Source organism: Lathyrus oleraceus, chromosome 4, assembly GCF_024323335.1.
Source record: "Lathyrus oleraceus cultivar Zhongwan6 chromosome 4, CAAS_Psat_ZW6_1.0, whole genome shotgun sequence".
NCBI classification, from domain to species: domain Eukaryota; kingdom Viridiplantae; phylum Streptophyta; class Magnoliopsida; order Fabales; family Fabaceae; genus Lathyrus; species Lathyrus oleraceus.
Window position 1 is genome coordinate 268,036,168 of NC_066582.1, and position 23,294 is coordinate 268,059,461.

Genomic DNA, 23,294 nt, shown 5'->3' on the forward strand with positions numbered 1-23,294 from the left:
ACAATGTTGAGCAACAACTCTTATGAGAAAGTATTTCTTATAATAATAAAGTGAGAGTATTTGAAGTATGAGAATATTGTTGTCAAAGTTGTTTTGTTGTGTATCAAGTTGGTGTTTTCAGCAAGTAGTGATGAGACCTTTATATAGTACTTTGAGATGATACCGTTAGAGGGAAATTAAAGGATATTTCTTGCCAGCTATGGGAGTTAAAGGTATTAACTTTCTTGACCTTTCTATAGCAGTCTTGGAACATAATCCTTTGTTTCCTTAAAAGGAATTGTACTAGAATCAGATTACTTCCTATGTAAGTTTTTGATCAAATGACGTGTTAAGCATGTATCAGAGTGAGCGTGATCAGAGTCTTCAGAGTTAGAGTTTAGATATCTCTTGTAGTCTTCAGATATCTCTTGCAGACTTCAGATAACATATGCAGTCTTCAGATATCAGAGCTTGAACTTCAGCATTCAGATTCTTCAGGTGATTGCTCCTCAGATGTGTTATTGTTCAGTGTCAGATCTGATTTCTTTGCTGGGTCAGCTTTTATGAACTACGTCAGATGCCAAATATTGGTTTCATCAGATTTATTTTAACTTAGAATCCTGCACACTTGAGAAAATTGTTAGGGTACTAAACTGTTTCATTCTTTGTCATCACAAAAACTTAGAGATATATTGCAGAATCAAAATCTTGTTCTAACAGAGATTGTTAGAACAAGATTTGATTTTGCATCTGGCCTTTAGTTTTGATGATAATAATTCATTGTTTCTTAGAGAATAATTTTCTACACTAATGGTTTTTATCTAGTGTGTAGCTTTTTCTAACAGGTTCTAACTCTAAAGCAATGGTGTGTGGCATCATTACATTCTAGAAAAACAACACACTCTGACTTTGAGGAGATACAAGTGATTTACAAGATGTTTTCAAGTTCTAGAAAGCTCTTAGATAACGGTTCTAATGAACGTTTGTGATAAAGCTTCTGACTGTGACTCTGATTGAAGAGCCTCTAAAGGTTTGTCTGCCTTCAAGATTCTACGCTCAAGTTCTGAAGATTCTGAAGAACAAGATCTGAAGACTCTGAAGACTAGGTTTTGAGGAACTGTGTCAAGACTCTGAAGACCAAAGTTATGAAGATTTTGTCAAATTGTCTCTTGATCCTTCTAAGCATGCTTCAATATCATTTTATCAGAAGCCTCTAAAGAATAGAAGATAAGATCAAAAGGTTTTGCATCAAAAAAATAGTACAGAGTACAAGATCACCCTTCCCTACACTACACTGATTTTGTGGGATAAGGACAATACTATTATACAATTTTGCCTCCCTTATGCAAACCGTTATGATAAAGAGAATTGTAATTCAGTATTCTAATTCTACTCTCCAACGGATCTTTTATATGCTTATATAAATGAGACTTGAAGATTGCAAGAAGTTGTTAATGCTTTGATAATGCTCACGCTATTACACACGCTCTTGTTGAAATCATATTATTTATGTGTATAGTTTTGTAAACACACAAGAGTTTTTGCTTGTTACTGTGTGAGAAATATTCATTTTATTAACTTGTGTTAATATGCTTCCTTAGAAGTATTATTTGTAAACACAACTTGTAAAATCTCAAATATGTTTGAGTGGTTTCCTTGTGTGACTAGGTTGTAGTAAGATAGACTCAAGAAGACAAGGATGATTTGTCTTTGTGGTGTATGTAATCAGGTTTTGATTATAGTGGATTACGTCCTTCTTGAGAAATCAAAATCACCTTGGTAGGGTGGACTAGAGATGGCTTTGTTAACAGTGAACCAATATAAAAATAAATTTTTTATTTTTCTTGTTAGTATTTTTGCTTGATTGAGTTGGTTTTGTAAAAACTTTTGTTTTTAGAAACCCAATTCAAACCCCCATTTCTTGTGTTTCTGGCCACCTTCATAGTACAACTATGAAACGTGAAAATGTAGCAGGTAACATATTGCAATATCGTGAAAACATAAATTAACGTGAAATCTCATGCGAAAAAGAAGAAGTCCAAAACCAAAACGCAGGCGGAAAGCAAAGCAACACGCGAAACATCTTTCCAGATGTGATTTTTCGAATAAGTACTTTTTTCACAAACGTGATTCTCACAGTTCTCTTACGCGAAAACGCACCAAAACCATTCATGATATCACATTTACAATTCAGTAACAACAATCGAATCCCCTCTGATTCACGACTTACGGCTCGGTATCTTCCATATTTTCGATTCAGAGTTATGATTCAATTTTGTTCAGTAAGTTTTGGTTAAGAATTCGCATAGGTTCATAGTTATGTTTGCGTTTTGACTTGGTTTCACGTTTCTGAGTATTTCACTTCGATCCAGAATCGCGTTTGGATTCAACTCAAAATTTTCTTTGCATTCAGGTTTGTGTTTCGACTCAGAATTGATTTTCCATTGTTTTGGTTTGAGAAGATTAAAAGAAAACGTTGTAAATAAAGTATAAGTATAACGAACTTAACTTTTCTGCTACTTATTTATGGTGCCGATTCCGTCCATCTGTGATGCTATGTTTTTATCGTTGATTGATGCTGAATTTTGCCTTGCGAATTGGTTAACGCATTTGACGTTTCGTAACTTGCACACCGAGTGTTCGTTGAAATGCCTGGACTAAATTCTTTTGCTTTTTTGTCTTGAAATATCTTGGTTGCAGGTCTTTGTTATTGTTATCGTGTTGTGATCGATTGTGGTTGACAAATTTATTAAGAATTGGTGTCGTATCAAACGTTTTGCAACTTGGGCGCCAAGTGTTAGGTAAATTTCCTCAACCAAGTTTTTTTTGCTTCGGTTTCTTGCGAATTAAGAGGTTGAATTATTGTACTATTGTTGATGATTGTTGTGAAGTGAATTCTTGGAGGTTATGGTTGTTGGTTGTTGTTTTATAGGTGATGGTAATCATGGAGAAATTAGTGGTTATGGATTTTTTCTTGAAGTTGAAGATTATGGAGAAAATATAATGGTTATGGAAGTTTGGACGAGTATTGTAAAGGCAAGGTCATTACAAACGAGTGTCGGAAATTAATATGGATGAGTATTAAAAAGGTAATATCAACACAGACAAGTGTTGGAAATCAATATGGACGAGTATTGAAAAGGCAAGGTCATTACAAACGAGTGTCGGAAATTAATATGGATGAGTATTAAAAAGGTAATATCAACACAGACAAGTGTTGGAAATCAAAGATCAACACGGATGAATGTTGGAAATCAATATGGACGAGTATTAAAAAGGTAAGATCAACACGAGCGAGTGTCAAAAATAAAAGATCAATATGAACGAGTGTTGGGAATCAATACGAACAAGTATTGAAAAGGTAATATCAACACAGATGGGTGTCGAAAATCAAAGATCAACACAGATGAGTGTTGGAAATCAATATGGACGAGTATTGCAAAGGTAAGGTCATTCCAAATGAGTGTCAGAAATAAATATCAATGAGTATTGAAAAGGTAAGATCAACATAAACGAGTTTTGAAAAACAATATGTACAAGTAATATTAGGATCAACACGGACGAGTGTTAGAAAAATATGGTCAACACGAACGAGTGTTGGAAAAATACAATCAACACAGACGGGTGTTGGAAAAATATGTCAACACTAAGAAATGTTGGAAAAAACGGTCAACACGGATGAGTGTTGGAAAAACACGGTCAAACACAGACGAGTGTTGGGAAAATACGTTCAACACAGATGTGTGTTGGAAAAATAAGTGTTAATATTCGTGTTCTAACAGTTAAACGTTACTTGTATACTCATGTGTGGGAGGTTTAAGAATTGTTTGTATTGCGATAGAATGGAAATAACATATCCTATATGAAAAGCTTTTGAATGCCATAAGGCAAAAAATTGAATTTGATTGGTTGTGATTGATTTTAAGTAGGAGACAAGTATTGGACCACAAACTAGGTACGACCGACAATCCAAGTACTCGGAAGCTGAAAGGACAAGTGCATTTTGACCTCTCTTTTTTAGCCCAAAAGTTTTTGTTTGTAAAATTTGTGAGGCAAGTTTAATCGTTGGTACTTAAAAGAAGACAAGCATTTAACCACAATCTAAGTACAGTCGGCAATCAGAATACTCTGAAGATGAAAGGACAAGTGCATCCTGACCTCTTTTTCATCCTTTGAGGACCAAATTAAACTCGTTTATTTTTAAGTGTTTTGAATGAAAGACAAGTATTGGGCCACAAGTTAAGCATGGTCGACAACCTAAGTACTTGAGAAATGATGTGGACAAGTATGTACACCCCATCCTTTTTCATCCGGTTTATTGTGAAAATGTTTTGAAAACGACTTGACGTTGGATCAAGTGTTTGAATTTATCTATGACAATTGTGTGAATTATATGGAAGAGGTACTTGATGTTGGATAAAACACTCATGTTGCATTCAATTAAGTTTGATTTGGAAAATACTTAACGTTGGATCAAGTTTATTTTTTTGTCCTTTTGGAAAAATGTTCTTTTTAGGCCGCTTTTGATTATTTCTAAGTTAATTGGACAAATATGGAAAACGATAAAATGGAAAGCGATAAAATCATTACACGTTCATGAGATTGGGGTATATTTGTCCTAAATGGGGTATAATCATACACCATACAAAATTAAATCATAAGCATATATGAATCATTCAATAAGCAAAAATAAATCATTCAAGAAACAATCCACTATCACAATTAGTATATTTAAAAATGCAATCAAGAGTAAAAGCATGAGGAAAAGAATGTAACCAAAATTAAAGTTATAAAAGAAAGTAACCAAAGTTAAAGTCATGAATCAAACCTAATCATAATTAAGAGAACTAATACCTTATTTTTATTACCAAAAACTAGATTAACTCTAAAGTGAATTAAGCAAACATTAGATCCTAAAAATAATTGTGCATGACTATGATAATTTTCATAGGAAATGTATAGGATCACTGCTAATACATAATCTAGTAACCGACCCAGGATGAAGATGTGGTATATTATATAAAATTAAATAAGTATAATTAATATAATAGAAACTAATATCATGTGTTTTTAGAAGGGAATAATATAAAAGAAAATCATGTCCTAGTATGTGGCCAATTTAACTTTAATAAAATAATAGAAAAAAAACATAATAGACACATAAAAAAGGAATTATATTGTGTGAACAAAAATGGAAAGGTGACAATAGAAAAAAAAAGCATAGCAGTACAACGGTGAAACGTGAAAATGCAGCAGGTAACATATTGTAGTCTCGTGAAAATGCATAATAACATGAAATCTCATGCAAAAAAGAAGAAGTTCAAAACCAAAACACATGTGAAAAGTAAAGTAGCATGTGGAACATCTTCAAACATGATTTTTTGAATTGTTGTATTATTGTTAATGATTGTTGTGAAGTTAAATCTTGGAGGTTATGGTTGTTGTTTGTTGTTTTGTAGGTGATGGTGATTAGGGAGAAATTAATGGTTATGGGGTTTTTCTTGAAATTGAAGATTATGGAGAAAAAATGTTGGTTATGGAAGTTTGGAAAAGAAGAGGTAAAGGTGGATTGATGGAGATGAAGATTTTGTGGTGAATGGTTGATTTTTGGTGAACTTTGATTTTTTTTGTGTATTTTGGATTATGGAAAATGATAATTGAAGATTGATGATGGAAGATTGAAGTTTGGTTGAAGATGCTTGAAGAATAGTTCATGGTTGAAGGTTAGAGATGAAGACTTGAAGTTTGATTTTGGTGTAGTTTGGAAAATGAAAAATTGGTGAAATGTCATTTTTGTGTATAGTGATTATGGAAAATGATGATTGATAGTGATTTTTGTGTTTTCTTGTGAATAATGATTATGAAAGATGATGATTGATGCAGTTTTTTTTTTTTGTAAATAGTGATTTTTGTGGTTTTTTAAAAATAATGACTAACCCCTCATTTTTTTTGTAAATAGTGATTTTTGTGGTTTTGTGAATAATGATTATAAAAGATGTCTTCTTTCCATATTGTAGCAGTTTCTATTTTTTAACCTTCTTTGAGCTTAAATATTTGTCATATTCTTTTCCAGGTTTCTTTCCAAACCCCTTTCCAGACTCTCTCAAATAATTAAATATAGCTTCACAATTGTTAGACTCCATATCCCTACTTTTGGGAAGTTCCTGATCTCGAGATTTCCATGTCATTTCATATAATTCATCATCCTAGATAAATAACTCACAACTTATATATGACTGCAATTAACAATAAATTATGCATCAAGAGTTTAGGGAAGAATAATATTTAGAATACACTGTAACAATTTTATATGCACCTCAAAATTTCTACATCTCCAAAACTTTATCTTAGGATTCTCACGGGTATTTGTAACCCACATATTCATGGCTAGGTTACAACCACATCTAGGTAATTCTCTTTCTGATGAATTCTCAATTGACCAGTTAATATTTCCTCCCATATGTAAACCCTAAAAAAAGATTCAAATAGCTACAATCCAGAATAAAGAAGAGTGAATAAGATACTTGGGTGAGATATGAAATGTATGAAGATGAAGGTGAAAAGACGCTTTGATATAGGAAGAAGGAACAATATGTTTTCGACAAAGATGAAGTGGTGAATAAAATGAAATATCAGTTTTTATTTAGATTGTTTAAATAATACAATAATAAAATTGTGAAGTGGCATTATTTATCCCACATGTAATTTTTTTTTTGAAAAAACAACAAAATATTTCAATTCAGCAAGACACATATACACTAGGACTAACTAATATTAGTTAAAGGTCTAAAGGAACGAAATATTCATATGGCAGAGTTGGAATCTAATTTTTTTTATAAAGGGGAAAATTGAATATCGCATATATGACAGGGGGAAAAGGCATATTAATCATTGACTAAGTTATAGTTTTGTTTTCCTATTATGTTTTATTTACGAAAATAATTTTTTTTTAAAACCATTTTGATCTTTTATCCCCATTTTAGGAAAAAATATTGATATGACAATTTTTATAAGTCATGGCAAGATCACGATAATGTGTAATATTCCAATTAGATTAGTTTAGTTGTCATGTCATTCTTTATTGAACAAAAATAGATTAATATTATAACTTTTCATGAAATAAGGTTCTAAGCCTCTAAAAATGGATCAAAGATGCTTATATCTTCTTCTTTCTTGTGTTATGTTCTTTAAAAAAATTGAGCTGTAAATCTGCTGCTTCTTCCATCCAACACCCCTCTTCTACCTCATTCTTATACCCCTTTTGTCTCCAGTGCAAATGCTTCTGAGTCAGTGTCAATCTCGAGTAACTTTTCTAATTCTAAGATGAGAAGGGTCCAATGTTATTATGGGTTGGACTCACCATTAGTCTCTTATTTTCCCTCTTATATTTTGAATTTCAAATTTAACCTAATAGTCACTTTATTTTACAAAACCACCTCACACAATTATTTTGATGGTAAAGCTTATTGATAGAAAGGGTGCAAATCAACTAGTAACTATTTACTTTTGATGATGATAACACTTAAAGTCAATAAACTATTGAAGATAGCTTAAGCGGTCAAAGAGGCATAAGATGATTGATCAAGTTATCCTCCCGAATCAAGATAAACATATGTTTAAAGCGAACAATGTAGTCCATTGACTCTCAAGTGAAGAATTAAATGTTTATGATCACTGGGGGGATTAAACCTTTCAAACTCTCAAATGATGGTATTCAACATGGAGATATCCCAAGTATTATAAATAATGATATTGTTCACTTTAAATATATGCTTATCTTTAATTCGGGGTGATTCATGTCAGTATGGTGATATGATTATCATTAATTCGGGGTTGGAAAGCAAACATCAATACAAATGAGTATTGGAGGGTAGGAAAGATAAGGTCAACATGGACAACATTAGAAATCAATACGAACGATTATTGAAAGATGAGATTTACACTAACAAATATTGGGGATCAAAATTAATCAAAACAGACGAGTGTTAGGGAAATAAGGTCAACACGGACGAGTGTTAGCAAGATAAGATCAACATGGACGAGTTTTGGAAATCGATTAACACGGACGAGTGTTGGAAATCAATACGGACGAGTATTGGAGGATATGGTTAACACGGATGAGTGTTGGAATTCAATATAGACGAGTGTTGAAAAGGTAAGATCAACACGAACGAGTGTTGCAAATCAATACAAACGAGTATTGAAAAGGTAAGATTAACACGAACGAGTGTTGGAAATCAAAGATAAACACAGACGAGTATTGGAAATCAATATGGATGAGTATTGAAAAGGTAAGATCAACACAAACGAGTGTTGGAAATCAAAGATCAACATGGACGAGTGTTGAGAATCAATACGAGCGAGTATTGAAAAGGTAAGATCAACACGGACGGGTGTCGAAAATCAAAGATCAACATAGATGAGTGTTGGAAATCAATATGGACGAGTATTGGAAAGGAAAGGTCATTACGAACGAGTGTCAGAAATTAATATGGATGAGTATTAAAAAGGAAATATCAACACAGACAAGTGTTGGAAATCAAAGATCAACATGGATGAATGTTGGAAATCAATACAGACGAGTATTAAAAAGGTAAGATCAACATGAACGAGTGTCAAAAATCAAACATCAGATTGGACGAGTGATGGGAATCAATATGAACAAGTATTGAAAAGGTAAGAAAAACACAGACGGGTGTCGAAAATCAAAGATCAACACAGATGAGTGTAGGAAATCTATATGGACGAGTATTGAAAAGGTAAGGTCATTCCAAATGAGTGTCAAAAATAAATATGGATGAGTATTGAAAATGTAAGATCAACATAAACGAGTTTTGAAAAACAATTCATACAAGTATTAGAAATATTAAGATCAACATGGACGAGTGTTAGAAAAGTATGGTTAACACGAACAAGTGTTGGAAAAATACAGTCAACACAGACGGGTGTTGGAAAAATATGTCAATACTGAGGAATGTTGGAAAAAAACGGTCAACACGGACGAGTGTTGGAAAAATACGGTCAAACACAAACGAGTGTTGGGAAAATAAGTTCAACACGGGTGAGTGTTGGAAAAATACTGTCAACATGGATGAGTGTTGGAAAAATAAGGTTAACACATATGAGTGTTGGAAAAATACGGTCTACACAGACGGGTGTTGGAAAAATATGGTCAACACGGAAGAGTGGTTGAAAAATACAGTCAACACGGATGAGTGTTGGAAAAATGCGGTCAACACGAATGACTGTTGAAAAAAATAAGGTCAACACGGACGAGTGTTGGAAAAATACGGTCAACACAGATAAGTGTTGAAAAAAATGGTCAACACGGACGAGTGTTGGAAAAAAATACGGTCAACACAGACGAGTGTTGGAAAGATACAGTCAACACTAATGAATGTCGGAAAAATATGGTCACCATGGACGAGTGTTGGAAAAAAATTCAACACAAGATGTTATTATCTAAAGGTTACTTGTGATTGGTTTTAATTAAGGGAAAAATAAGTATTTAATTTGTGTGCTCGTTAAGACTTTAAAATCCTGTGCCTATGTATTCCCATAGTGTAATGAGAAAATCAGATCTTCATAGTTAGTGGGGTAGAAAATAAGTGTTGTGGTTGTTTTTATTAAATAATGTTAACATTCATGTTCTAGCAGTTAAACGTTACTTGTATACTCGTGTGTTAGAGGTTTAAGAATTGTTTGTATTGCGGTAGAATGGAAATAACATATCCTATAGGAAAAGCTTTTGAATGCCCTAAGGGGAAAATTGAATTTGATTGGTTGTGATTGATTTTAAGTAGGAGACAAGTATTGGACCACAAGCTAGGTACGACCGACAATCCAAGTACTCGGAAGCTGAAAGGACAAGTGCATTTTGACCTCTCTTTTTTAGCCCAAAAGTTTTTGTTTGTAAAATTTATGAGGCAAGTTTAATCGTTGGTACTTAAAGGGAGACAAGCATCTAACCACAAGCTAAGTACGGTTGACAATCAGAATACTCTGGAGATGAAAGGACAAGTGCATCCTGACCCCTTTTTCATCCTTTGAGGACCAAATTAAACTCGTTTATTTTTAAGTGTTTTGAATGGAAGACAAGTATTGGGCCACAAGCTAAGCATGGTCGACAACCTAAGCACTTGAGAAATGACGTGGACAAGTATGTACACCCCATCCTTTTTCATCCGATTTATCGTAAAAATGTTTTGAAAATGACTTGACGTTGGATCAAGTGTTTGAATTTATCTATGACAATTGTGTGAATTATATGGAAGAGGTACTTGATGTTGGATAAAGCACTCATGTTGCATTCAATTAAGTTTGATTTGGAAAATACTTAACGTTGGATCAAGTTTACTTTTTTGTCCTTTTGGAAAAATGTTCTTTTTAGTCCGCTTTTGATTATTTCTAAGTTAATGGAAAACGATAAAATGGAAAGCGATAAAATCATTACGCGTTCATGAGATTGGGGTATATTTGTCCTAAATGGGGTATAATCATACACCATAAAAAATTAAATCATAAGCATATATGAATCTTTCAATAAGCAAATATAAATCATTCAAGAAACAATCCACAATCATAATTAATATATTTAAAAATGCAATCAAGAGTAAAAGCATGATGAAAAGAATGTAACCAAAATTAAAGTTATAAAAGAAAGTAACCAAAGTTAAAGTCATGAATCAAACCTAATCATAATTAATCAAGAGAACTAATACCTTATTTTTACTACCAAAAACTAGATTAACTCTAAAGTGAATTAAGCAAACATTAGATCCTAAAAATAATTGTGCATGACTATGATAATTTTCATAGGAAATGTATAGGATCATTGCTAATACATAATCTAGTAACCGACCAAGGATGGACATGTGCTATATTATATAAAATTAAACAAGTATAATTAAAATAATAGAAACTAATATCATGTTTTTTAGAAGGGAATAATATAAAAGAAAAACTTGTACTAGTATGTGGCCAATTTAACTTTAATAAAATAATATAAAAAATATATAATAGGCACATAAAAAAGGAATTATATTGTGCGAACAAAAATGGAAAGGTGACAATAGAAAAAAAGCATAGCAGTACAACGGTGAAACGTGAAAATGCAGCAGGTAACATATTGTAGTATCGTGAAAATGCATAGTAACATGAAATCTCATGCAAAAAAGAAGAAGTTCAAAACCAAAACGCATGTGAAAAGTAAAGTAGCACGTGGAACATCTTCAAACGTGATTCTTTAAATTGTTGTATTATTGTTGATGATTGTTGTGAAGTGAAATCTTGGAGGTTATGGTTGTTGTTTGTTGTTTTGTAGGTGATGATGATCATGGAGAAATTAATGGTTATGGGGTTTTTCTTGAATTTGAAGTTTATGGAGAAAATATGATGGTTATGGAAGTTTGGAAAAGAAAAGGTAAAGGTGGATTGATGGAGATGAAGATTTTGTGGTGAATGGTTGATTTTTGGTGAACTTTGATTTTTTTTGGTGAACTTTGGATTATGAAGATGATAATTGAAGATTGATGATGGAAGATTGAAGTTTGGTTGAAGATGCTTGAAGAATGGTTCATGGTTAAAGGTTAAAGATGAAGACTTGAAGTTTGATTTTGGTGTAGTTTGGAAAATGAAAAATTGGTGAAATGTCATTTTTGTGTTTTTTTGTGTATAGTGATTATGGAAAATGATGATTGATAGTGTTTTTTGTGTTTTTTTGTGAATAATGATTATGAAAGATGATGATTGATGAAGGTTTTTTTTTTGTAGATAGTGATTTTTGTGGTTTTTTGAAAATAATGACTAACCTCTCATGATGGTGAAGGCCGAAGAGTGATATTTAAATATGAATAAAATGAAGAGAAAGTTAGTTATTGAAGATGATTTAAAACCATTAGATAGTCATCCTTGTGATGGATTTAAGAGTGACTAGGATTGAATTGTGTTAGTTTTGAAGGATTAAGGTAGTTATGGGTAGTTAGGATAGTTAGAAATGAAATGCAAGTGAAATGTAAATTTTTGTGTTTGTTTGAAATGTAAGTGAATTTCATTTGGTTTACTTGAAATGTAATGTAAATGCAAATATGAATAAAATTTCAACTGGGATACAAATACAAATGTAAATGTATGTGAAAGTCAAATTTGTGAAGGAAATTGGAATTAAAGTGTCATTTTATAGTATGAATAAAATTCAAAACAAATTAGCTTTAAAAACAAATAATTGGACTAAAAAACAAATTAGCTATGAATTAAATTAGCTTTGACTTTTTGAAATAATACTAATAAAAATGCAATTTATCTTATTTTGTTTTAATTTGCGTCTTATTCTTATTTTTACTCCAAATCTCATAATATTTAGAACGAAAATCAAGTAATAGGACACAAATGAATTTTAAATTATAAATCGAGAAAAACCATAAATTTAAATCAAATCAATGCAAATGACAATAAGAATTAACAAAGTCAATCTTTGGACCTCTGAATAATATAATGAAATTAATGATGTATTGTATGATAAAATGGAATGCATGTGATGGTGATGCAGATGGAAAAAAGGAACATTTTACCTAAAATCTCACATATAACACATATGTAATGAATGTAAATGATCCCTAAATGAATGATCAAGAGAAGCATGCTTGGAAATAAACAAATCTATAAGCCAGGTGAAAAATAAAAGAGGTAGGGAAATTTTTGTGGTATGACACTAAGTCACTTGCCTATTATGTGCGTCTTCTTTGTTATGCTCTTTTTTTTACATGGATTAGGGTTTTTGAAGATATGTTTGTGAGAATTAAGCACATGTTGTGCCTAATACACCTATATGCCAATTTCAAGAAATTTGATGGAGGTACTTTAATTAGATATTTGATGATGGAAGCTAAAAAAGCAACATATTATCAAGCATGTCATGAAAAAATGCTTGAACTTAATAGGATTGATACAAAGGCATGTGAGTGATTGATGAAAGTTTCAATAAAGACTTGGTGTAAGCATGCTTTTAGCTTTTACCCTAAATGTGATGTGTTAATGAATAATATATCTGAATCATTTAATGCTATAATATTGGGTGCAAAGGATAAATCTATTTTAACTATGTGTGAATGGATTAAAAGCTACCTTATCAATAGGATATCAACTACTGCAACTAATTTTGATAGATGGGAACATATGATAATGCATATTCTTAGGAAGAGGTTAGATAAGATGGTTTTACTGAGTGGTCAGTGGAATCCATGTTGGTCTATGAATAATGAATGCGAGATAAAATATGCCTATAACATTCAACAAATTGTGGTTGATGTTAGCAAAAGAACATGTACATGTAGGTTTTGAGATTTGGGGGGCATTTCTTTTAGACATGTTTGTGCAACATTAAGCTATAGACAACAAAAACCAGAGGATTTTGTGGATGATTGCTACACTAGGAAAATGTATGCACTTTGTTATGATTTTTCTATAAGTCCAATAAATGGGATGGATATGTAGCCTGAAGTTGTTGTAGATGACTTACAACCTCTTTTGTACAAGAAAGGACATGGAAGACCAAATAAATTGAGGTTTAGGGAATTAGGTGAGGGTGGTTCAAGACTGAGGAGAGTTGGAATTACATATAGATGTACACAATATGATAAATGGGCCACAACTCAAGAAGATGCAAAGAATCAACTTAGGATCCAAATGCTTTAAAAATAAAGGTAATGGTTTATTTTGATATGTTGTTATCATAAATTATGATAGGTGTACATTTTGATATGTTCTTTTGTTGTTGTAGAGAAAGACTCCTAGGAACACTGTAAAAAAACTAAGTGTTGCAACTGAACCATCTATTGACCTTGATCCAAATGTTGAACATGTTGATGATCCAAGTGTTGAACATGTTAATGAACCATTTACTGAACACGTAGATGAACCATCTATTGAACATATTGATGATTTAAGTGTTGAACATATTGATGATCCAAGTGTTGAACATGTTAATGAACCAAATCTTGTAGATGTAGATCGACCTATCTATCTTCAAACTAAGAAACTAAAATTGAAAAGGCTAAGGAAGAATGGACCTAAAATAGATAAACCTACAACTCCAGTAATTACCCAAGTTACTACTGAAACAAATGTTATAGATGTTACTAAACCAAATAGTGATGATAGAAGAATTATACTAGTGAAGAAAAATATGAAACCAACAAAGAAGTTGAAATATGAAGGAAACAAGAGATCAAGTGGTAGATTGACGACTTTAAACACTAAGTCAATTAAAGGCCCACGACCTAGCAATGATGAACCAATGGTGATACCTGGGGATGGAAAGGGCACATTGACTCAAGAACCTATTGTCGTTGTACCAGACTCTAGTAAACATACATGCTTTAGGGAAATAAGATCTTGGGATGACATTTCTAGGGGATTTTTCAGTGATATTACTGATAATTTTATTAGAGTTGCACAATTACTTATTTTTTGTTCAAACAATTTCATATTATGTGTTGTTTTTTTAGATTGTTGCACTTTGTGTGCTTTTTTTAATGACATTATGATCTGCTTTTGACAGTTGCCCTTTATGTGCTTTTGCAATAACAGTTTGATCTGCTTTTGACAGTTGCAAATTATGTACTTTTTGTAATGATATTATGATAGTTGCACTCTCAACAATTGTACATTTATATCACAGAGATTATGAATTACATATTATTACAATGATGGAACTAAATCATAACTTAATCTCAATCGTTCATTCAACCAAAGCATTAACATTACATAAAATTTAAATGGTCCCAAACCAAAACTACATTGAAATTTAGAGATTCTACACAAATAGTACATTCAAATTTTGATTCTAACCCAAAATTTTATAAACAATAGCAAAAAACAACCAAGACATAATAAGGGCAACCATCAACCAAAAGATGTTTTCTTTCCATATTGTAGCAGCTTCTATTTTTTAACCTTCTTTGAGCTTAAATATTTGTCATATTCTTTTCTAGGTTTCTTTCCAAACCCCTTTCCAGACTCTCTCAAATAATTAAATATAGCTTCACAATTGTTAGACTCCATATCCATACTTTTGGGAAGTTCCTGATATCGAGATTTCCATGTCATTTCATATAGTTCATCATCCTAGGTAAATAACTCACAACTTATATACGACTGCAATTAACAATAAATTATGCATCAAGAGTTTAGGGAAGAATAATATTTAGAATACACGGTAACAATTTTATACACACCTCAAAAATTCTACATCTCCAAAATTTATCTTAGGATTCTCATGGGTATTTGTAACCCACATATTCATGGCTAGGTTACAACCACATTAAGGTAATTCTCTTTCAGACGAATTCTCAATTGACCAATTCATATTTCCTCCCATATGTAAACCCTAAAAAAAGATTCAAATAGCTACAATCCAGAATAAAAAAGAGTGAATAAGACACTTGAGTGAGATATGAAATGTATGAAGATGAAGGTGAAAAGACGCTTTGATATAGGAAGAAGGAACAATATGTTTTCGACAAAGATGAAGTGGTGAATAAAATGAAATATCAGTTTTTATTTAGATTGTTTAAATAATACAATAATAAAATTGTGAAGTGGCATTACTTATCCCACATGTAATATATTTTTTAGCAAAACAACAAAAAAAATCCATTCAGCAAGACACATATACACTAGGACTAACTAATATTAGTTAAATGTCTAAAGGAACGAAATATTCATATGGTAGAGTTGGAATTTAATTTTTTTTATAAAGGGGAAAATTGAAAATCGCATATATGACAGAAGGAAAAGACATATTAACCCTTGACTAAGTTATAGTTTTGTTTTCCTATTATGTTTTATTTACAAAAATATTCTTTTTTTTTGTTTTTAAACCATTTTGATCTTTCATCCCCATTTTAGGAAAAAAATGTTGATATAACAATTTTTATAAGTCATGACAAGATCACGATAATGTGTAATATTTCAATTGGATTAATTTAGTTGTCATGTCATTCTTTATTGAACAAAAATAGATTAATATTATAATTTTTCATGAAATAAGGTTCTAAGCCTCTAAAAATGGATCAAAGATGCTTATATCTTCTTCTTTCTTGTGTTTTGTTCTTTAAAAAGATTGAGCTGTAAATCTGCTGCCTATTCCATCTAACACCCCTCTTCTACCTCATTCTTATACCCCTTTTGTCTCCAGTGCAAATGCTTCTGAGTCAGTGTCAATCTCGAGTAACTTCTCTCATTCTAAGATGAGAAGGGTCCATGTTATTATGGGTTGGACTCACCATTAGTCTCTGATTTTCCCTCTCATATTTTGAATTTCAAATTTAGCCTAATAGTCACTTTATTTTATAAAACCACCTCACATAATTCTTTTGATGGTAAAGCTTATTGATAGCAAGGGTGAAAATCAACTAGTAACTACTTAGTTTTGATGATGATAACACTTAAAGTCAAGAAACTACTGAAGATAGCTTAAGCGATCAAAGAGGCATAAGATGATTGATCAAGCTATCCTCCCAAATCAAGATAAACATATGTTTAAAGTGAACAATGTAGCCCATTGACTCTCAAGTGAAGACTTAAGGGTTTACGATCACTGGGGGATTAAACCTTTCAAACTCTCAAATGATGGTATTCAACATGGAGATATCCCAAGTCTCATAAAGAAGACTCAAGGCTCTTTTGTAAGTCTAAAATCACAGATAATTATGTCAAGAATTAAAGCTTTAGAGTGTTAGAGAAAATAAGTAAGAAAGCTCAATTGATCGTGTCAGTTTGAGTAATTAGTGTATTATAAAGACACAAGAGCATTTACAAAAGCATTATGAATAAATCTTTCTCTCTCTCTCTCTCTCTCTCTCTCTCTCTCTCTCTCTCTCTCTCTCTCTCTCTCTCTCTCTCTCTCTCTCTCTCTCTCTCTCTCTCTTACCCACACACACATATACGCACGCATACACACACACGCCAGCATACCCGCCCACACGCCTGCCCACACACACGGTTGTACATAAGCGCACACACACACACACATACACACATTGAAATAATTGATAAGACTCTCATTTTTTAGTTAAAAACACCAAAAAATGTTGATTAGGAAAAAAATTCAAATTATCTAATCGATCAGACCATTTGCCTAATCCATTTGATGATGCTTAATCGAGTCTATAATTGATTAAGATGGTCTCTTAATGATTGGTAATAACTCTATATCAAAACCTTCTATTTTGGGCCATAACAATCGATTATTTGAATTTCCTAATCGACCATCCTAATCGATTAGAGCATTCATTTGGCCCTTGGATTATTTCCAAACTTATACCACGCCTTGGCCTATACATAGAGAGTTTCTCTATCACTTTTTCACATTCAGAAAATAGGAAAAAACTCATTTTTAATTTCTCTCATCGCCTCTCTAAATCTTTCATATTTTCTCACATATTTTAGTTATAGTACTTTGAGAGTGTGCTTGAGTCTGATGAAGAATATTGTTTTGGGTGAGGGAAAAAATGTAAATTTACCAAAAGTGTATTTTTCTCTTTAGTAAATAATTTTTCCTTGGGAAGTTGTTATTTTGGTTGGGAGGTAAACCATTTAAAAATTACTTATTTGTATTTTGGGATATGTCTTAGTCTATGTTTGGTTTGTGAGCTCTATCATTGAAGAAAAATCCTTCTTTTTGTTCGTGAAAATTCTCTAGTAAAAATCTCTACAATGGTTCTTGATCTCATCCAAGTTAAAAGCGCTATCAGTTCGAGATCAACTTGGTGTAAAATCTCTCTTGGTTTTTGAGTTTAGCCTGGTTTTAAAACACAATAGGTTTGAGATCATCCTGGTATAAATCCCTGTATAATTGGTGAATCTTAAAATGATAAAGTCAAACATTTTATGTCATTGTTTTAGTGCTTGATTTTTAATCCATACAAGGATTCTAATCCTCTAAAAATGGATCAAAGATGCTTATATCTTCTTCTTTCTTGTGTTTTGATCATTAAAAAAAATTGAGCTGCAAATATGCTACTTATTCTATCCAACACCCCTCTACCACCTCATTTTTATACCCCTTTTGTCTCCAGTGCAAATTCTCCTAAGTCAGTGTTAATCTCAAGTAACTTCTCTTATTCTAAGAGGAGAAGAATCCAATGTTATTGTGGGTTGGAGTCATCATTAGTCAGTGGTTTTCCATCTCATTTTGAATTTCAAATTTAACCTAATAGTCACTTTATTTTATAAAGACACCTCACACAATTCTCTTAATTGTAAAGCTTATTGATAGCAAGGGTGCAAGTCAACTAGTAGATACTTAGTTTTGATGATGACAACACTTGAAGTCAAGAAACTGCTGAAGATAGCTTAAGCGGTCAAAGAGGCATAAGATGGTTGATCAAGCTATCCTCCTGAATCAAGATAAACATATGTCTAAAGTTAACAATTTAGTCCATTAACTCTCAAGTGAAGACTTAAGGGTTTATGAGCACCAGAGGTTTAAACCTTTCAAACTCTCAAATGATGGTATTCAACATGGAGATATCCCAAGTCTCATCAAGAAGAGTCAAGGCTCTTATGTAAGGCTAAAATCAAAGATAATGATGTCAAAAACTGAAGCTTCAGAGTGTGAAAGATAAGAAGTGAGAAAGCTCAATTGATCATGTATGTTTGAGTGATTAGTGTATCATAAAGACACAAGAGAATTTTTGGAAACATTATGGATAAATCTCTCTCTCTCTCTCTCTCTCTCTCTCTCTCTCTCTCTCTCTCTCTCTCTCTCATACACACACACACACATACATACACACACATGCGGGTGCACACCCGTATTTCCTCGTGCACGCTCGAACACGCCCGCTCATACGCACACACACACTGGAATTATTGATAAGACTCTCATTTTTTTAATTAAAAACACCAAAAAATTGTTGATTAGGAAAAAATTTCAAACTATCTAATCGACCAGATCATCTGCCTAATCCATTAGATGATGCATGATCGAGTCTATAATCAATTAAGACGGTCTCTTATTGATTGGTAACAGCTATGTATCAAAACCTTTTAATTTGGGCCACAAAAATTGATTATTTGAATTGCCTAATCGATTAGAGCATTCTTTTGGCCCTTTGATTGTTTCCCAAATTATACCACGCCTTGGCGTATAAATAGAGAGTTTCTCTATCACTTTTTCACATCCAGAAAATGTGAAAAACCTCATTTTTAATTTCTCTCATCGTCTTTCTAAATCTTTCATATTTTCTCACATATTTTAGCTATAGTGCTTTGAGAGTGTGCTTGAGTGTAGTGAAAAATATTGTTTTGGATGAGGGCAAAAATGTAAATTTACCAATGGTAGATTTTTCTCTTTAGTAAATAATTATTCCTTGGGAAGTTGTTGATTTGGTTGGGAGGTAAACCATTTAAAAAGTGTTTGTTTGCATTTTGGGATATGTCTTAGTCTATGTTTGGTTCGTGAGCTCTGCCATTGAAGAAAAAGCCTTCTTTTTGTTCGTGAAAATTCTCCAGTAAAAATCTCCACAACGGTTCTTGATCTCAGTCAAGTTAAAAGCTCTATCAGTTCAGGATCAGCTTGATGTAAAATCTCTCTTAATTTCTAAGTTTAGTTTGGTGTAAAAACACAATAGGTTTGAGATCATTCCGATATAAATCCCAGTATAATTGGTGAATCTTGCAATGACAAAGTCAAACTTTTGGTGTCATTGTTCCAGTGCTTGCTTTTTAATCCATGCAAGGATTTGACAAACTTCCACACCTTTTGTTCATTGTCAAGAAGCACATAAACTTATGGTTGCTCCATGTAAATCTCCTCATCAAGATCTCCATTTTAGAATGTGGTTTTGACATCCATTTGATGAAATATAAAGTCCTGAAAAGAAACTAAAGCAAACAATACTTTAATTGTCTTTATCCTTGCTACCGATGCATGTGTTGAAATAATAAACACCTTTTTTGTGTGTCTAAAACCCCTGATTATTAATCTAAACTTGTAGATATTTATTATACCATCATTAAATATTTCCTTCTAAACACCCACTTATATCCAATATTACTTGAACCCCAAAGTAGATCGATCAATTCTATTGGAAATTATTCAATGTCGTATATCTTCCCCATAACTATGAAACCATCATAATGAGAGTGTCTTTGATAATATCCCTCATATACTAAGTTCAATCGAATTAATAAGAATTTATTAGAGGTCACTTTCGTTATAATATTTCAGGCACTCTCAAATTGTTTTAGAGTTTGCGTGCAGGAATATCCAAGATAATTCAGCATATACTCAAATTTGCATAAGATCGATGAAAACTCAAATGTAGGGATGGTGAAATCAGAAATTTTATGTGAAGAGGATAGACTTTTCTATTGTATTTTCTAAATCAGAAATGCTCAATTTATAGGTCAAACTGGTGTTGTTTCATAAGGTTGTGACCCTTGATGAAACATACACTTTAAGCACACTTTTGCTAAATGTTACACTATTTCGCCTACAACAACACATTTCAAACGTTGCACTATTTCGTGTTGTGAAAACGATACCGGAATAACAAAGTATAGTCAATTTTTTGATCGGCAAGAAACTCACAAAGATAGAAAAGAGGGAAGCAAGAAGAACACAATGGAATTGGTTATAAACTGTTATTCTTTACTTTCTCTTTAAAACAAGATTACAAGTGTTACAGAATAACAAATAACCGCTCTCACCCTAATTAGGATTTGCGTTATGCAATAATGAGAGACTAGTATTCTATTTATAAAAAACTAACACATTAAACTAATGGGATTTTACACACATGTCCATTACACAAGCTAACTTAGAGAATAAGCTAACTTAAACAATTGAACGTTATAAATAGGCCAAATTCGACATGCTAACAATCATAACATACTTCGACTACAGCATGTGAACAGACTTCGACGACATGCTAAAGTCATGTCGAATTGTCGAACCAAGAAGCTACCATTCGACTATACTAGAGTTTGATCCAATATCTCACATTCTTTAACCTTTAAAATTTGAAATCATATTAAAATTTGAAATCACTAGAAGTACAATCGAAACACTGAAATCACTTGATGCTAGAATTAATTCTCAAACCAAATTAATTGATCTAATTAACTACTTATGGTGAAAAAAAAGAAACCGAAAAAATATCTTTAAAATCAAAATTTAAAGTTTTTTAATATAAAAATAATTTACCATTCAACTCAATTTCGAATAAAAATATTCAAATATAAATTATTTTATTTCAAATAACTTTTAATCAAATCAATTTTATAAATTTATTTACTCAAAATCAATTATTTTCATTAAAAAAGAAACATAGGCATAGTGACGGTAATTCACTTACTTTACCTTTGGTTAGGTGGAGTATTATATTATGTTAGCATTCGACAACACGTATTAGTATCACCACTACCAATACCATTCGTCTTCGAACCTTAAGCGGAGATTCCATACCCATTTTCCCATTTAAACCTCTCTCTATCTCTCCCTCAACTTCTCCTCCCAATTCCCATTATCATTCCTATTTCAAAGGTTAAAGAATTTTAAAAGTTATACTATTTTGAATCCTGCAACACTTCAAAAAATATTTCCTATTTCTGATTTCAAAAAATAATTTTCCCTTGCATATTTTCTTACTATTTTAAAACACACCATGATAATTAATTATATTAATTACAACAACATGGTGAAAAACATAAGACTGCAGGAAGAACATGGGATGTCATGTATTCCAAAATAGAGAGCACATATAAATTACCCGCATAAATATGATAGGTTTCTTTTATGAATATCATATTGCATAAATTATTCAAGACATTCAATCAATCAAATTGTTTTATGTATTTTTTTTTTAGTTTAAAACTCTTGAATGGTAAACTTGATTAAGAAACTAAGTAACCACATGTAACTAATTGCTTACACCAATAAAAAGCTTGGTACCTCTATCTTCTATGAGTCTATATCTAAAGTCTCAACCTATAGAAGTAAAATTTAAACATTAAATGAAGAAAAAATGATCTTGAATGATAAAAAGCATGCTTTAATGGTCTTGAGCATGAGCAAGTGACGAGGAGGCAGCTACTGGTTTAACAAAACCACAGTTACTACAAGGTGTAGGCTCTCTCAATGTCATTTCATTGTAAGTTGTACAACTCTTAGAGCTGCTGTGCCCTCCCCTTATAACATGCTCAGGCAATCTCAAAGTATATTTCGCATTATCTTTCTCTTCACCTCTAATCATTACTATAGAGTGCCCCGTTGAATGTGACTTTGAAAACCTAGGTTCTTCTCCTCGTGGCATGCTCGTGTTCTCACAATCATGTTGGCCATTGGCATTTATTTGAGCTCCAATGATCTCACCAACAATGTCTTTTTCCTCTTCTCCAACATCAATACGTATAGCATCGCATGGTAACTGCATCATACCCTCGTCTGTATCAACGTTGTTGTTGTTGTTATTGTCGTTGTCGTTGTCATTGTCCCCTTGTTTCGCCGTTTGGTTTGGATGTAAATCAAGATCAGTTCGACAAACGGGACATGTCTTGTGAGATTCAAGCCATAGGTCAATACATTCTTGATGGAAAACATGACAACAAATAGTTAAATGACGAAGCATGCTATCATCCTCAAACTCTAGCAAACAAATGGCACATTCCAAGCTGCAACTCTTTTCCTCGCGCAGATCTTTCACGGAGGAGTAAACAAAAGTAGGGAATTTATCTAAAAGGGTATTGTCGAGTCCTCGAGGCGGTGATCTCTCAGGCGAGAGACGAACGAGAGAACTGGAGGTTGTGCGTTGTAAGGCCCAGGTGTGGAAAAGGCCTTGAAAACAATACTTACAAAGATACACAATGCTCAAAGCCACAAAGACTAATATGAGGATGGTGAAGGTGAAAGCTACTAGTGTCGGTGGGGTCCTGTATGTTGGAGTCGGCGGGATTTCGTAATCATGTTCCAATGAAGACATTGTCGGGACAGCGAGGATGGGTTATTCCGGACCTTCCACACTTTCTTGTTTGCATGGATGAGAGAAGTTTGTGAACAAAAGTGGTGTGAATGAAAGTTAGTAAAGTGGTGATTACTTTTCTCTCTTCATTTTTAGAGAGGATTTTAAGGGAGAGAGAATGAAGGTGGTGTTTGAGTATTAGATGATGGGTTAATATGAGACAGTAATGTGGAGAGTGATTTATAGCCCTTGGTTCATTAGAAATGTTGGTTTTGAGCGAGTCGTTGTGAGAAGGAAAAGGACTTATGTCCGAACACTATTGAGAGTGTATGTAGAGCATGAATAAGCAAT

The 23,294-nt window shown here is 32.5% G+C and overlaps 2 protein-coding genes across 3 annotated transcripts; one reads left to right on the forward strand and one right to left on the reverse strand.

Annotated features, from left to right (window-relative positions):
- The first annotated feature begins 1,920 nt into the window (after nucleotides 1–1,920).
- Nucleotides 1,921–11,674, forward strand: LOC127075019 (uncharacterized). 2 transcript variants are annotated; one of them, XM_051016456.1, is made up of 5 exons: nucleotides 1,921–2,261; nucleotides 2,352–2,392; nucleotides 2,680–2,780; nucleotides 2,912–2,983; nucleotides 5,511–5,784. In XM_051016456.1, exons 1-5 carry the CDS (start codon nucleotides 2,151–2,153, stop codon nucleotides 5,573–5,575), a joined length of 390 nt encoding a protein of 129 aa, XP_050872413.1. In that variant the 5' UTR covers nucleotides 1,921–2,150; the 3' UTR covers nucleotides 5,576–5,784. The 2 variants fall into 2 exon arrangements, with proteins under 2 accessions (XP_050872413.1, XP_050872412.1); XM_051016455.1 differs by lacking the exon at nucleotides 5,511–5,784 and adding an exon at nucleotides 11,374–11,674 and having other exon boundaries at nucleotides 1,945–2,261; nucleotides 2,912–2,982.
- A 10,261-nt stretch (nucleotides 11,675–21,935) lies between these two features.
- On the reverse strand, nucleotides 21,936–23,122 carry LOC127075020 (RING-H2 finger protein ATL29). The gene has a single exon (XM_051016457.1). The coding sequence runs from the start codon at nucleotides 22,962–22,964 to the stop codon at nucleotides 22,038–22,040; it is 927 nt and encodes a 308-aa protein (XP_050872414.1). The 5' UTR covers nucleotides 22,965–23,122; the 3' UTR covers nucleotides 21,936–22,037.
- Between the last annotated feature and the right edge of the window lie 172 nt (nucleotides 23,123–23,294).

Coding starts and splice junctions, on each gene's coding strand:
- LOC127075019 (XM_051016456.1), top strand. CDS start 2,151: ATGATATCACATTTACAATTCAGTAACAACAATCGAATCCCCTCTGAT. Junction 2,781..2,911: donor ACTTGGGCGCCAAGTGTTAG/GTAAATTTCCTC, acceptor GTTGTTTTATAG/GTGATGGTAATCATGGAGAA. Junction 2,984..5,510: donor AGATTATGGAGAAAATATAA/TGGTTATGGAAG, acceptor GAGAAAAAATGT/TGGTTATGGAAGTTTGGAAA.
- LOC127075020 (XM_051016457.1), bottom strand. CDS start 22,964: ATGTCTTCATTGGAACATGATTACGAAATCCCGCCGACTCCAACATAC.